The following is a 15619-nucleotide window of genomic DNA, read 5'->3' as shown; positions in this document are numbered from 1 at the left end:
TTTCACCTTCATCAATAATAATGGCGTTAACTTGTTCTTCAGAAGAGTCAGCTTTAGTAGTGTTAGTTTGGTTTGTTGGATTAACGTCTTGTTGTGTAGTTTCATCTTTCTGTTGTATATCATTTTTGTCTTCTATATTGTCAAGTTCAATAATTTTAGTGTATTGAACTTCTTCTTTTGGATAGTTAATTGACTTGGGAATCAATAACAATAACAAGAAATTGATTAAAGGAACAACAGCCATGACAAAGAAAGTAAAATGAGCATTGAAAGGGAATTTTTGAGTAAATGACCAAGCTATCAAAGGAGATGAAATTAAGGGTGCAAATAACCTAAACAATGCCACTAAACTTTGACTCAGCCCATTCAGTGTACCTAATAAATCACTTGTTACACTATTAGCAATCATAGCCATTACTGAAGCAAAACAAAATTGAGTTGTTATATTCACCATAAAACTATAAACACTAAGCCCTATCCATAGTGCTACATTACCGTAAGGATATAAATAATAAATACAAGGAGGTATATTGTATAAAATAAAGTTACCTATTGAACCAATTCTATTTGTCCATAATGGTCCAAAAAATTTTACTGTTGGTCGATAAATAAATAATTGTGTACAAATAATTCCTATTGCAGAAATCATATTGAATGTTCCTATTTGACTTGTTTCCCATCCAAAACCACCTACACTAATAGACCCCATCATCAATAAAGGAATAACGTTCAACATCATTGAGGCACCAACAGCAATGATAGAATAACTAAAACAACATAAAATCCCAACAAATTCTTTAGAAAATAACATTTTAACTATCTTAATGGTTCTTTCTATAACTTTCTTAAAAATGTTCAAAAGTTCAAGATACCATTGTTCGTTAGTACGTTCTCTTGGTTTTGTTTCTTCCAAATAGAAATAACTAAGAATAACACCAACCGTTGTAATTGAAGAACACACTAAATTTGGTAATATAAAGGGAAATGTTTCGAAGAATTTCATTCCTCCAAATATTGATGGATATTGTTTTGTTGGACGAGCAAGATATCCTCCAATACTTGCTCCAATAATCATACCAAAACCACCCGTTAATCCAAGAAGACCAAACACTTGTGCTCTATTTTCTTTTGTAGAAAACTCTCCCATAAAAGTTTTAATTACACCAATATTACCATTAACTAACCCATTAATGGAACGAGAAATAATAGCCCACCAATAGTTAAAAGAAAATCCAAAAAGAGTAGTTGAAATAATGGATCCAATAGACCCAATCAATAAAATTGGTCTTCTTCCTATATTATCTGATAAAACTCCTAAGAAGAATGAAGAAAGAAATTGTGAAAAGAAATAACATGCATTTAATAATCCACTATAATATCCAGCTTGGTTTGGACTATCTACTACTCCAAAATCCGTTACCATAAATCCAGCATATGCTGCAATAGAGTTTTTGGTAAATGCTTCACAAATTTGTAATAATAATAATGGAATTAATTTTCTTGTTGGAAATCCTTTTGGAAAAAAATTAACAATTGGAGAAAGTATGACCTTCAATATCTTATGCATATATTTGGTATAGATAAAAGATAATGAATACCCTCTTTTGTTTGATTTTTCTTTTTTTGAACTACAAATAAACTTCGAATAATGATGAAGTATTATTATTGTCAATTCTATTTGACATTTTCGCTTAATCTATTGATTTAATTTTAAAGACTTATCCTATTTCAGAAAAAAATCGAATTTATAATGTTATTTGAATTAGAGTCAAAAGAATCACCAAATTTTTAATAATAAATCAAGAATTTATCATTAATATTAATGAACTATCAATTCAGCTCTCTAATGTAATTCAAAAAATAAGAAGAATATTTATTTAAAATAAGTTAATTCTACAAGAGAACTAATGGAAACAAAGTAATTAAATTAGTTTAAAAATAAACAACTAATCACTAATTAATGGAATCTCTTCATATTATTCTTTCTGATTAAATACACATACCCTTCTTCTGGAGTTTTATTCTAAACAATATTTACCATATTATTTTATGAATTGTTGTTTATTTTATTCATCAGTTGTTTCAAAATTTTAATTCTTCAGGAAAAAGAATATTATTATTGTATAACTACAATAAATCAAGAAGGAGCTTTAGAATAAATAATCAAGATTAATGTTTACAATCATACGTAATAATTCTTTCATAATTATCATTAATGAATGTCCAAAAAACGAGCTCTAGTAAAGAGAAACTAATATCATAAATATAACGACTATAATTCAAGGAATGTTTAATCAATACTGTTATGAGAATAATCAATGAAAATGAAGAACATTTTAAAAATAAAAGATACTTGAAGAAACAAGGATTGAAAAAGAATTGAACATAAGAAATAAATCAAAGAATGGATGAGTTGAAGAAACAAGAAGGCAAGAATAGAGAAATTAAGAATAAAGGAAGAAAGAAATCCTTTTTGAAAATAAAAAACATATGACTAAAGATTAAGAAATCAAGAAAAAGAAGTAAGAAGTAAAGAAAACCAAAAGGATTAAGTATAAAAAGAATAAATAAACAAAGACTAAAAAAATACATAAATTTCTTTGTTTATTAAATCTTCTAACAAAAGTAACTCTTTCAAATATATATCAAATTTCAATATTGGTGCAACATGATGCTAATAACTAATTATAGAAGTCACATAACTTATAAACGAAACATCAAAATAAAATTAAGTTATCCTTTTATTATTATACAACGGAAGAAATTATTTATGAACAATTTCTTTAATTTACAGTTTTTTATTCTCATGAATTTGTTGTTGATTTATTATTACAAACTTGTTTATGTTTAAAAAAAAAATTATTCTGTTATTTTGTTTTTCTCAATATTCATAGATACTATGAAATAATGATTAATTAACAATTAAATGAATATATATATAGATAAAAGTACTTATTCTTCAAAAAAAATATCATATATTGAATATTACTATTGTCTTACACACTTGTTCTCTACTCAGTTCTACTTTTCAATACCTATTATTCTATATGACCAATACTTATTTTGTTATTGTTTGATATTTATATATGACTTGAATTATTAGAAATTGATAAAATAAGTAAAAAATAAAAATAGAATCGATTTTATCTATCATATCTTTAATAACATCATCATAAGAATTAATTAGAATTTAATCGGTTTAAATTAGAAATGATTTTAATTCACTTTGTTGACACTCAAAAAAATATTTAAGTCAATGCATTAAATACCAAACCACTTTTATTTATAAACAAAACTGCTTAACGTATTTAATTAAAATCAGCTTTTTCCCTTATAATGTTATTTGAATTTTTTAACCATTTCTCAAATGTACGAATTTCGTTGTCGATGATTCTTTGTCTAAATTCAAGTCTCATATCAGGAATACTTGTTTTGCTTGAATCATTTCCAGCAATTCCAGGTAATTTATAATCCTTCCCGATCCATTTTTCCTTATATTCTTGAGGAAATGATGAAATAATAACAGAATTTCGGGCAATCTCAGCCAAATCAGTTTGTGTTAATTGGAAATTTTTCATTGCAGATGAATATTCTTCAGTTAAAGGTTCTTTTGTAATATGAGTATGTAACGGTGTATCTGTACTTAAACATATCCTCATTCCTCGTTCAAACATTTTTCTAAATGGATCAACTACTCCTCCATATAATGCTGCTTGTTGAATTGGAGAAGATGATATTCCTATTTGAGCTAAAATATAAAGATATTGCAGTGTATTTTGTCCATCAATCATAACTCCATGAGTAATAGAATTTGCAGTTAGGAATGCAGCTGCTCCATGCATTCTATCACCTGCCTGTCCACAATGAGGTCTAAAATCAAACGTATTTAACTTTTTTTCTTTTCTAAATCCATTAAGAACAGTTATATTAGCATATAAATAATACAAATAATATTCATAAGGAGGATTTTCATTCATATCCCATTCATCTGGTCTTATAATATTTCTTGGTTCAATTTCTTCTTCATGTAAAAGTTCTTCACTTGCACAATCAAATGCACCACAATTAGATAAAAATTTAGCAAGATTAGGATGTTGTTCTGGATGTAGTGTTGCTTCAAAACAAGGTTTAAATATATTTCTAAGAAATTCGGAGAAATTATTAATATAACCTTCTTCTTTCCATCTAGAATAAATACGTGGAATACAAATAATATAAGAATTATTATTAGGTTCTATTAACCCCGATTTAACGATTTGATTAGCCCACTCTTCCATTTCATTTAATTCCATTCCACTACAATTAAATCGATATTCAGTTTTAATAGTTTCTAATACTTTTAATCGTTCAAATACAGTACTTTTTAATAACTCACATAAATATTCTCCATGGATATCATTATTAATTGTAAGGAATAATTCTTTTAATTTTAATTGACCAAATGGGTAATATTTATTTAACCATAAATCAAATCTAGAAACAAGTGATGGATCTGATTGAACATTTAATGAATGAATATTAAATTGTTTAACTCCTAATAAATCAAATAATTGTTGTAATGTTATATCATAATACGTTTTACCATTTAATTCTAATTCTTTTCTAACTACTCTTGTAGGTTCTTTTTCTAATTTCTTTTGAATAATTTCAAGTAAATCAGTTGGATGAAATGATCTATTAGCATGAACATGAGTATCTACTTTAGTAATTTGTTCAAAATCTGTTTTTAATGCTGTTTGTTCTATATCTTCACTTTTTTCATTAAGTAAATGGTATAATTGAAATAGTTCAGATCGGACATGCATTTGTCTAAAGCAAAACGTTCTTGCTGGACCACTTTGACAAAATTTTTTTAATGCTTTATAATCCCAAAAGAATTGTTCATCATCAATAATATCAAATGTAGGTTTACAATTTAATTGAAGTAATGAATGATAAATTCCTTTATGTGTTTTTTTATAACATTTAATACAAAATCTTTTACCACATTCTTGACAATAAATCTCTGCTAGATGATAGTGATCATTTTCACATATAGCTTCTTCATTATATACATTAAATATTCCTTGATTTAATGCAATTACTTCTGTTGTTTGTGCATTAGGATGAAAGAAACTATTTCTTGTTGTTCTTAATTTAGCACAATAACTAAGATATTTCTCTCTGACATTTAACCAAAACTCTAATTTTCTAATAACATCAATTTCTTCTTCCATTCCATTTTCTGGATAAACAACATCAATAATTGAATATGGAATGTTAGCAAAAATATGTGACTCTTTCATTTTATTTTCATCACTTAAAATTTCAATATAATCTCTTTCTAATTTTAAAGAAGTATCTCTATAATTCTTTCTGATAAGTGTTAGTCGTGTTTTATTTGAATTTTTTTCATTAAAGTTATGATAATTCTCTCCTAACATAGATTCTTTCTCTTCTTCTGTAAACCCAGATTGTAATACACTATTATATGCTATTTCAGCCATATCCCCAGTAACATAATTCCATGTTTGTTGTGCAATAGCATATTCTTCCATTAATGGTGTTTGTGTTCTATGAAATTGTAATGGATCATCAGATGATAATGAAACATTTAACCCTCTCATAAAGAAATCATTAAATGGACTCTTTTCATATTCAAGAAACAAATTATGATTACTTAATGGAGATACTGCTAATCCAATCTGACTTAAATAATAAAGATATTGTAATGCAGGTGATGCTTCTAATCTAATACCATGATTAATTCCTTTAGCAGTAAGATATGCTGCTGCTAAATGATGAATATGACCTGATTCCCCACAATGAGGTCTAAAATCAAAAGTATTCATTCCACGCTGTTTTCTATAATAATTTAATGATGCAATATTTGCATAAGTGTAATACATATAATAAAAATATGGTGGATTTTCTTTACTCTTCCATTCACCCGCACTTGGTAAATTTCCAACTGTTTGTTCTAATGCACTTTCATCATCGACTGAATCAAAACCAGATACTGTACTAAGAAATTCTGCTAATTGTGGATATTTCTCTGGATATAAAGATGCATCAAATAATGGTTTAAATAAATTATTCATATATGTTTCAAATGTATATTCTTCTTTATTTCCTTTACATACATGGAATATTCTTGGAAATTGAATCATCCATTTATTTTGTGGATGTCTAAGGTCCCACATATCAATCCACTCAGCTAATTTTTCCCATTCATCTAATGACCTTCCATAAATACTTAATCTAAGTTCTAAATGTGTTGGTGTACCATTTAATGTATCAAAAACATTATGAATTAATTCAGCAAAATATTTTCCATGCATATAATTTTCTGATTTTAAAAATACTGTTCTTAATAAATCTTCTCCTGCAATTTTATATGAAGCATTAAATACATCAAATCTATTAAAAAATTCAATACCTGCACGTACTCCTAATTGGTTTAATGTAAATTCTTCTAAATTAACTCCTAATCTTTTACACATATGTTCTAATGTTTCTAATTCTTTTTCACCTGAATCCATTGTATAATATCCAACAAATTCTGATTTACTTGATTTATTTTTTTCTTTAAGAAATTTTAATAATTGTGATTCTGTCATACATGCAGCAGCATGAATATGAGTATCAATTTTAGATATTGTATGAATATCTTCAACTGATGTTTGACTTTTAGATTTTCGAGAATTTAATAAACAATGCAATTTAAACTTTCTTGACAATTCATTTAATCGTTGTTCTGCAAAATTTTTGACAATACTACTTTCGCATAAATTTAATAATGTCTTATAATCTATTAAATATTGTTTGTATTGAACAATTGACATAATTGCTTTATTATTTTGAATAATCTGAAATACTCCATCACTCATTTTTAATAAAGAATAATGATCATTATTAACTTGATTGGAAAGGTGATAGTGAGGTGGGTAAACTTCACTTCCATCACTAAAATTTAAATATTTCTTTCTTAATAATATTGCTTGTTGAATATTTTTTGCAGCAATTCTGTCTTCTTTACTAATTGAAGAATATGCACGAGTAATAGTGAAATAAACATAGTCATTGAAGAATGTTGAATCAATACTACTATTCATCTTTTATATTTACTAAGTTCTTTTTTCTTTTTTTTTTTTTCGTTTCTGGATTATATGATAATATCATTTGTTGTTATTTTATTCATTTATTCCCTATTATTCAGCATTTTTCTTCTCTTCTTATTTAATTTTTTAACAAAAACAAATTTTTTGTATTATTCTTTAAATAAAATAAAAATTGGTTGTTTTAATTTTTATGGTATTAGAAAAGAAAAAATGAATAAACCCTTCAACTAAAAAACTGAAAAACATAATTTTAAGAAAAAAGAACTATCCATAGTAATAGTAGTGATGAATCCCGAGAAAATACGATTTAATAATGGAAAAAAAAGAGAAAAAGAAGGACGAAACTGAAATAAGTATATCTTGAGATGAAAAGAAGAACAAGATCAGAAAGAAAAGCTCCAGAAAGACTTCCTACAGGTCAAATTGGAGGAATAGAAAGATATCATGGTCCAGGAATAGTTCTTGGTACAAGTAAAATTATAAGTGATGCAATTAGTGGAACATCTAATGAAATGCTTGTACTTATTCATAGATTAATGTACCAACGACAAGGAAGCCAAAAAGAACGATTAAATAATATTTTAAGTTTTTGTGGATTTGAAAATGATGATCAAGTAGAAAAATGTAAAGTTGCATTATTAAAAAGAAATGATGAAGAAATAAAAACATTAGCAGAATTATTTAAGCTTGAGGATACACAAAGAGATGAAATGATAGATGGATTAGCTGAGTTTTTGAAAGAACCAAAAAGACCAAGAGAAGATGTTGTTATTGAATTTATTGATGAGGAACAAAACGAATTAGAAGAACGAGAAAAGGAAGAAAAAGAGTTAGAACTTGAAATGGAGGAAGAAGATGATGACCAAGAAGTATATGATGAGAATGAGGCTGATGCTCTTGAAGAAGATGAAGATATTTTTGAAGACTCAGAACTAGAAAATGAACACGAAAGTGAGAGTGAAGAAGATGAGGAGGAGGAAGATGATGAAGATGCTGATTTAGATAATGTTTTTGATGAGACTGAAGAAAAGAAACCTAGAAAAAAAAATTCTGAAAGTAAAAATAATAAAAAGAAAAATTCAAAGAAAGACAAAAATTGATTATTTTAAAGTCGTATCTTTTGTTTAGTATTAGTTTGAATGACGATGATGAGAATGATGAAAAGGTTTTTCTTTTAACAACACATATTCACGGGTTGAATAACCAAACATTAACACATCTCCATTTCTTAATTCTATATAAACATTTTCTTTGATTCTATTCTTATTTAAATATACTCCCTCTTTAGAATTTAAGTCAATTATGTAAGGAAGAACTTCATTGTTATGATGTCTAAATTGAACAACTGCATGTTGAGGTTCATTTGTAGGATGACGTAACACAATATCCACATTTTCTTTGTCAGTTCCAAAGATATAAAAACTTCTATCATTCATCACAAAAGGATGTTCTATTTCTTCATCACCTTTGAAACAATAAAATCTCCAAGATTCTGTTGGAAGTTTAGCATCATTTGGTTCAATATAATTAATTTTTCTTCCATCTTTTGTTTTAATTCCTTTATATAGATTTCCAGATGGTTTATAATCATCAATATTAATTTTCGGTTTTTTTGGACGTCTTTGTTCAAGTTCTTCTTTTGTATATTCTCTGTTTAGAGGTTTTTTCTTTTGCATTCGTGTCTTTTTATTTTTAAGTTTTTTCTTGTAGAAAATCATTTTAATTTATAGTTATTTTTCTTATTTCTTCAAAATTTTATGTTAATCTCAATAAAAATGAATTCTATAATGGAGGATACAACTACCAAAATGAAAAGACAACTCCTACTTAAGGAGATTGATCTAGAAAAATCAAAAATCGAACGACTAAGAAAGGAAATTGAATTACAAAAGTTATTAAATGAAACTAAAAAGATGGATATGAGGGAAGAGTTATTTCAAATATTTATTCAAAAAAAATCTAATATTGAAAATGAGTTGAAAAAAAAACAAGAAGAAGGAAAAGAATATATAAAACAAAGAAATATGAAGGTTGAAGACATAATTAATAACCTTCAAACAGAAATGAATGATGTTCAAACAAAAAATGTTTTATCAACCACTATTGGTTATGACTTCTCAGATGAACTAATTAAAATATTTCAAGAAAAAGTTCACTTAAAACATACTCAATTATTATTTTCAAGTAAAACTGATGATTTCACCAGTTACTCTTTTAATAACAAAATTGTAAACAAATCAAACGTTATGATATTTATTAAAACTGAAAACGACTCATTGATTGGGAGTTTTACTTCAACAACTATTCCTCCACCAAGTCAAAGTGATAGAGTGATAGTTACTGATCAATCTCATTTTATTTTTATAATAACACAAAACGGATTAAATACTTTTTCGTTAAAAAAAAATTGGATGTGTTCATTATGTGTATGTCCAAATACAGGTGATGATGTTGTTGTAATAAATTCGTTTTTCGTAATAAAGAAATCAAGAGAGTTATGGATCCCATCAGAACCATTTAAGGAGAATTATTCATCTACACTTGATCTTGTAACGTTACTCAATACAAACACGGATGGTTATTCAACAATAAAATCATTAACTGCTATTGAATGGTTTTAAATAATTAACTCAAAACTATACACCAAATCATTGAATTATCTTATTACAACATTTTTATTATAGTTTAAAATTCACAACAGTTTAATTATGATTAGATGAAACGATGACACTGGAGGTGTTGATTTCTCTTGGCGCTCTAAAGATAAAAACTTCATTTCCTTCTTCATTACCCCAATCATTGCAATAATCACAATCTAAAGCCAATATTCTAGAATCCATTCCATCAAAAAAGTGTCTTGTTACAAGAATGGCAAATTGGTCTAGAGTTTTAATTTCTTCTTCTATAATAGTTTCATCAACTTCAATAATGATCCTCTCAAATTTTTAAATCTAATTAATCCATATACTTTTTATAATTTTTACAATGATTAATTCTTAATAAACTTAATGGCTGGAGTGCATTTGGGAATAATTGATTAACTTTTAATGGTTCATTATTTAAATCAACACGACATTTTCTTAAATTTGGAAATCTACTGAAATTAATATCATCATAATAACAAATGGTTACATTAATTTCAACTATTTTTTCACCTATTTCTTCAATTAATTCATCAGAAGTAAGAATGCCATGAAGAATAATTTCAGAAACTGATTCAAGTTGTTTATCGTACCGATTTAAACAATTTCCTTCCCAATCAAATTGTTCTATATCTTCAGCATTAACAGCAACTCTCTTGCACCTCTTAAATAACTGAACAACTCTTTTTAATGAAATATCTTTTCTACAAATAACCTCTCCTTCCCACTCTTCCTCAGATAGTTCATCAGATTGTTTAGCCTCACAGAAAGGAGTTACATCTTTAACTAGAAAACATTGTTTTTTCCATCGTTTAGATACTTGTATTAATTTAATAACTTCTGAAATTGTCTCCATCTGACAGATGATGGTTTGTAAGCAAGACTCATCCAATGACATCATCTGACTATTCAGTTCATCTTATTAATATATTTATCTATTTCCTTCTTTATTATTCCTCTCTTTTTTCGTTTCTCTTCATTTCAAATAATAATATTACCTCATAAAAATAACTTTCTTTTTTTTCTTTTTTTGATCTTCTAATTGATTATTAAGTTTTATCGAAAAAAAAAACAAAATTTCCATTCTTATCATACTTCATATTTTTTGATTTTTTTTGAGTTTTAGTGTATCTTTTCTTGAATAATTTCAAAAATAGAAATTTAAAAAAACAGAAAAAATTATGTTATTGTTTTGGAATTAATTTGGTATGATTTCGTTTCAGTGATTTACGGTGATTAATTTTTTTTAGGGAAAGGTTAAAATGAACTTGAAAATAATTATCACCTTATAACATACAACTATGTCTGTTCAACACACACAAACATCAATGCATCATGTCCACAAAGAAGGGGAATTAATTTATATTGAAGCAAAAAGTAATCTTTACCATAACCGTGAAGGAAAAGATTCTTTTGAAACTTTTACTTCGAAAACATCTTGGGAGTTATTTGAACGCCGTTGCCATGAGTTACCAACAGCAGATATTTTGGGATATAAAACAAAACAGTCTGATGGAAAATATAATAATTCTCAATCCTTCTCTTGGTATAATGGTCAACAAGCTCTTGAACTTGCAGAAAACATCTCAAGTGGGATTAAAAAAGTATATAATCTTCCTAAAAGATCAATGGTTGGTATATTTTTTCCTAATAGAGCTGAGTGGATTATTATTTCTCAAGCATTACATAGAATTGGATTAATTCCTATTCCATTATATGCTACTTTAGGAGTTCAATCAATCAATTATATTATTGATTTAACTGATATTGAATTAATTGTTGTTTCATCTGAAACTATTTCCAAGTCTACTGAATTAAAATCTAAAAGTCATCAACTTAAATACATTAATATTGATTCAATAGTTCCATATTCTAATCCTATGAATTTAGATATTCACTCTCTTGTTGATATTATATCAATTGGTAAATTAAATCCAACTCCAGTAGATCTTCCTTCTGTTGATGATATTTATTCTATTTTCTTTACTAGTGGAACTTCAGGTAATCCTAAAGGAGTTGTTCATACTCATAAATCTTTCCACTCTGCTGTTTACTGTTTTACTTCAATGAATATATTTGATAAAGATACTGTTGCATTAAATAGAACATCATATAGTTATTTACCTTTAGCTCATGTATTTGAACATGAAGTTACATATATTTTTGTTTATGGATATGGTAGAGTTGCTTTTATGTGTGGAGGACTTGGGTGTTTACTTAATGAAATTCAAGATTGTCAACCAGATCATCTTATTGCTGTTCCAAGAGTATTACAACGAATTAAAATGGCTATGGATGCATACATCGCATCATCTAATTTTGTTTCGAGATTAATCACACCACCATCATATCTTCTTGGAAAGAAATTAAAATCAATTATCAATGGATCAGCACCAATCACAATGGAAATATATAATTATTTTAAAGAAAATTTACCAAATTGTCATGTTCTTCAAGGATATGGATCAACTGAAACATTTGGTGGAGTATGTTGTGGATGTCCTGGGTTGAATGATCCAAAGATTCTTTCTATTGGAGTTCCTTTCTTACATACAACATTTAGAATTAGAAGTGTTCCAGATATGGGATATCTTACTTCTAATGATCCACCACAAGGAGAATTAGAAATAAAATCAGACAATTTATTTAAAGAATATTATAAACAACCTGAGGTTACTTCAAATTCATTTACCGAAGATGGATTTTTTATTACTGGTGACATAGTTAAATTGAACGTTGATGGAACAATTAGTATTATCGACAGAAGGTCCAATTTAATTAAATTAGCACAAGGAGAGTTTGTTGCTGTAGAAAATGTAGAACAAGCAATGATTTCAAATAAAATTGCACAAGCGTTTGTGCATGGAGTATCTACTGATAATTTTGTTGTTGCTGTTGTAGTTCCAACAAAAGAAGCAAGTGATATGAAAGAACAAGAATTATTAGAATGGATTACAATGAATCTTCATGAAAAAGGAATTCCATCATTTGCTATTCCACGAGCTCTTTATATTGAACATACACCATTTAGTGAAGACAATGATTTATTAACTCCTTCAATGAAGTTAAGAAGAGCAAATTTAAAGAAACATTATGCTGTTGAAATTGATAAAATGAGGACAAAAGTTAATGATATGAACTAACTAAAATACTTTTTTTTAAAACATTCATTTAGTTAAACTGAGTATTTCAAATAAATCCTTTTAATAAATTCATCACTTGTGGGACAGTCACATTTTGGCATTGAATTAGTGTTGAATAAAATATTGATACCCATTGTTGTTTATCAGAAGGTAAAGTTGAAATGAATGATTTAATCATTTCTATTAAAACTGGATATTTTTGTATTAATCCAACTAAAGACTTAAATCCTTCTACAATGCAAAAGCTCATTCCATAATTCTTTGTAAGTCTTACTCTATTTATAATTTGAGTAAATAATTGTAACCAAATATTAATTCCAATGTTTTTTCCAATTTCTCCATTTGTCATTAAATATATTTCAATAGATTTCATACAATATTTTTCTATCATTCTAGCTAATTCATCTGATCTTAGTTTTTCAATAATAAACATAATATTCTTGATGAAAATAGTATAATCAAATTCATTAAATATATGATACATTTGTGGTGGAAAAGTCATTATTGAAAAGATAGTTTTAGCAATATCCATTTTTTCTCTAAATAATTCACTTGTTTCATTTAATTGATCTGTTCCATTAAGACTATTCAAAAATCCCTGAAGAACAAATTTAAATTCATTTCCAAGAATTACTACATTCAATTTATTTTGTTTACTAAGTAAATGAACAATTAATGTTCCTAATAATAATATATCATTAACACTTTCATTTAAATAATTAGACATTGCTTGTATTGACGGTATAATATGAAACTCTGGATTAATTGCTTCAATCCACATTTGAACAAAATCAACAACATATTTTTTAATTTGTGTCTTATCACAATGAATTTCTCCTCGAATGATTCGTTCTACAATTGGACAATATTCATTGTATAATGTAAATGATTCTCTTCTACTAGTAAATCCATTTTTCTTAAGAAATGCAGAAACATTCTTTAATCTACTACCAATGTATTGTGTAGTAAATTGAATATCTCCATTATTTCCAAGTGAATTACAATGTTCAATTTCTGGACCAAACACTTCTTTAATAACAATACTTAATCCACTATCAGTTAAATCAGATAATATACTATACAAATCAACGGTATCTATTACATTTCTTTTTATCCATATCGTTTCAGCAACATTTTTAACTATTTGTCCAACTTTAATACTCCATTCTTGTCGTGGGTTCATTCCATTACTACGAGCTTCTCTAACAAGGTCTTTAATTTCTGAAAAACATTTTCCTTTTTCAATCACACCAATAGAGTATTCGATAATTCCACATAAACAATCTCCTGAGATATACTTTAAAAATCTTGAGATTGCTGGATAAATTGGAGAGTGTTCTGGAGCAACATCAACAAAACGAATAAATTGTTGTGCGAATGTTGTTACGTGTTGGGTCATGAATTGAACAGTCTCTGGTCTTGCCATTAATTTGTCAGGAAAATGTAATATAAAATATGCATGACATGAAACACTTTCTACATTTGGATTCTTTAAGTTAAATGTCATTAGTTGTTGTAAGAATTGTTGTAATACTAAACAACTTTGATCTAAATCAGACGATGCACGATAAATAGTTTTTAAACAATTAAGTAAATCAGAACCATTATTACCATCATCATCAAATTCATTTTTAATGAACATTTGATATTTAGAGTATAATGCTTGTAATAACATACTTTCTACTTCAACTAATGAATTTGGTATAATAAATTTATTTAATAAAGGAGCAAAGAAGTCATTAATTGCCTTAGTGATTCCACTTGAGAATTCTTTAGCCATATCTAATGTTGACCGTTGAAAGAGATTAACAAAGAAAATAAAATTACTTGAAAGCATTTCTTGAATTGTATTAAATACTTCTGGTTGTATTTGGACTCTACCAGTTACTAAAGCTTTTACTGGAAATTTTCTTTCTGTAGCAGCTAATATTTCATTAATAATAACTCCAGAGAGTTTACAAACAGAAATAAATGAATCTTCATTAGAATTATTTGGAATTGGAATGAATTTAATAAGTTGTAATGAGTGAATTAAAGACAATTTTACCATAGGATCCATTCCTTTAGAAATAATTTCAGAAAATATAAATATTGTTGGATTAAATAAGCTAGGAGAATTAAGATAACTGTATAACCTTTGTACAAATTCTGAATTAGTTGAAAATGAAATATCAATCCAACTAACTAATGTCCCAAACAATTCTAATGAATCTTTTACTAAATGTTCATTAGTCATACAACGATAAAGGAATTCTACAATATCCTTTACTCCATTCTCTCTAAACGCATCTTTGACTTTATTACTAAGATCAGTTAATTGAGAAAAAGCTTTTGATTTCTCAATTAACTCATCGTTTATTTCTTTTAATGTTAATATAACAACTAGGCTTTGAAGTTCTGTTGTTACTTTATTTTTTAAATTAACAATAGTTATTGCCCACTCACTTGGAAGGAATTGGTCATTGCTAATCATTAAACTAATTGATGTGTGAATGGCTTTCTTCATTGCCATACCAGCTGGTTGAGTCAAACACCAATCAAGAAGAGATATTGATAATTGTTTTCTTGTTGTTCCATTAAAATTTTGAATGTTTTTTGTTGACGACTCAATAAGTTTTAATGCAAAGTAAAGAATAGTTTGAGTTATCTGGGGTTGATTTGGATGTGAATAATTACCTTGAATTATAGACATTCCAATATTAAATGCTTGTGGACGTGTCTCTAATTGAACAAA

General features: G+C 26.9%; 8 protein-coding genes across 8 annotated transcripts, besides 7 other annotated features; 3 read left to right on the top strand and 5 right to left on the bottom strand.

Moving 5' to 3' along the window:
• Nucleotides 1-1567, bottom strand: EDI_065770 (uncharacterized protein; the record flags this gene model as incomplete). Its single annotated transcript, XM_001738397.1, has 1 exon — nucleotides 1-1567. A coding segment is annotated over one exon (1567 nt), but the record flags the coding sequence as incomplete, so codon positions are not given.
• A 215-nt stretch (nucleotides 1568-1782) lies between these two features.
• Nucleotides 1783-1824: a sequence feature (AT_rich).
• A 563-nt stretch (nucleotides 1825-2387) lies between these two features.
• Nucleotides 2388-2578: a microsatellite.
• Nucleotides 2579-3308: 730 nt separating this feature from the next.
• EDI_065760 (AMP deaminase, putative) lies at nucleotides 3309-7094 on the bottom strand (the record flags this gene model as incomplete). The annotated part of the gene is made up of 1 exon (XM_001738396.1): nucleotides 3309-7094. One exon carries the CDS (start codon nucleotides 7092-7094, stop codon nucleotides 3309-3311), a length of 3786 nt encoding a protein of 1261 aa, XP_001738448.1.
• Nucleotides 7095-7214: 120 nt separating this feature from the next.
• Nucleotides 7215-7274: a sequence feature (AT_rich).
• Nucleotides 7275-7465: 191 nt separating this feature from the next.
• EDI_065750 (uncharacterized protein) lies at nucleotides 7466-8200 on the top strand (the record flags this gene model as incomplete). The annotated part of the gene is made up of 1 exon (XM_001738395.1): nucleotides 7466-8200. One exon carries the CDS (start codon nucleotides 7466-7468, stop codon nucleotides 8198-8200), a length of 735 nt encoding a protein of 244 aa, XP_001738447.1.
• Nucleotides 7903-8091: a microsatellite.
• Nucleotides 8127-8197: a microsatellite.
• A 30-nt stretch (nucleotides 8201-8230) lies between the features above and the next one.
• On the bottom strand, nucleotides 8231-8776 carry EDI_065740 (uncharacterized protein; the record flags this gene model as incomplete). The annotated part of the gene is made up of 1 exon (XM_001738394.1): nucleotides 8231-8776. The coding sequence occupies one exon, from the start codon at nucleotides 8774-8776 to the stop codon at nucleotides 8231-8233; it is 546 nt and encodes a 181-aa protein (XP_001738446.1).
• Nucleotides 8777-8887: 111 nt separating this feature from the next.
• EDI_065730 (uncharacterized protein) lies at nucleotides 8888-9721 on the top strand (the record flags this gene model as incomplete). Its single annotated transcript, XM_001738393.1, has 1 exon — nucleotides 8888-9721. The coding sequence occupies one exon, from the start codon at nucleotides 8888-8890 to the stop codon at nucleotides 9719-9721; it is 834 nt and encodes a 277-aa protein (XP_001738445.1).
• Nucleotides 9722-10055: 334 nt separating this feature from the next.
• On the bottom strand, nucleotides 10056-10640 carry EDI_065720 (uncharacterized protein; the record flags this gene model as incomplete). The annotated part of the gene is made up of 1 exon (XM_001738392.1): nucleotides 10056-10640. The coding sequence occupies one exon, from the start codon at nucleotides 10638-10640 to the stop codon at nucleotides 10056-10058; it is 585 nt and encodes a 194-aa protein (XP_001738444.1).
• Nucleotides 10641-11043: 403 nt separating this feature from the next.
• EDI_065710 (long-chain-fatty-acid CoA ligase, putative) lies at nucleotides 11044-12885 on the top strand (the record flags this gene model as incomplete). The annotated part of the gene is made up of 1 exon (XM_001738391.1): nucleotides 11044-12885. The coding sequence occupies one exon, from the start codon at nucleotides 11044-11046 to the stop codon at nucleotides 12883-12885; it is 1842 nt and encodes a 613-aa protein (XP_001738443.1).
• Nucleotides 12149-12177: a sequence feature (AT_rich).
• A 46-nt stretch (nucleotides 12886-12931) lies between the features above and the next one.
• Nucleotides 12932-15358, bottom strand: EDI_065700 (uncharacterized protein; the record flags this gene model as incomplete). The annotated part of the gene is made up of 1 exon (XM_001738390.1): nucleotides 12932-15358. The coding sequence occupies one exon, from the start codon at nucleotides 15356-15358 to the stop codon at nucleotides 12932-12934; it is 2427 nt and encodes an 808-aa protein (XP_001738442.1).
• Nucleotides 14588-14609: a sequence feature (AT_rich).
• Nucleotides 15359-15619: the final 261 nt, after the last annotated feature.

The sequence above is a fragment of the Entamoeba dispar genome, genomic scaffold, assembly GCF_000209125.1.
Source record: "Entamoeba dispar SAW760 scf_1105229461299 genomic scaffold, whole genome shotgun sequence".
Taxonomy (NCBI): Eukaryota; Evosea; order Mastigamoebida; family Endamoebidae; genus Entamoeba; species Entamoeba dispar.
Note: the sequence above shows the minus strand (reverse complement) of the source record. Positions and strands in the feature narration are given on the sequence as shown.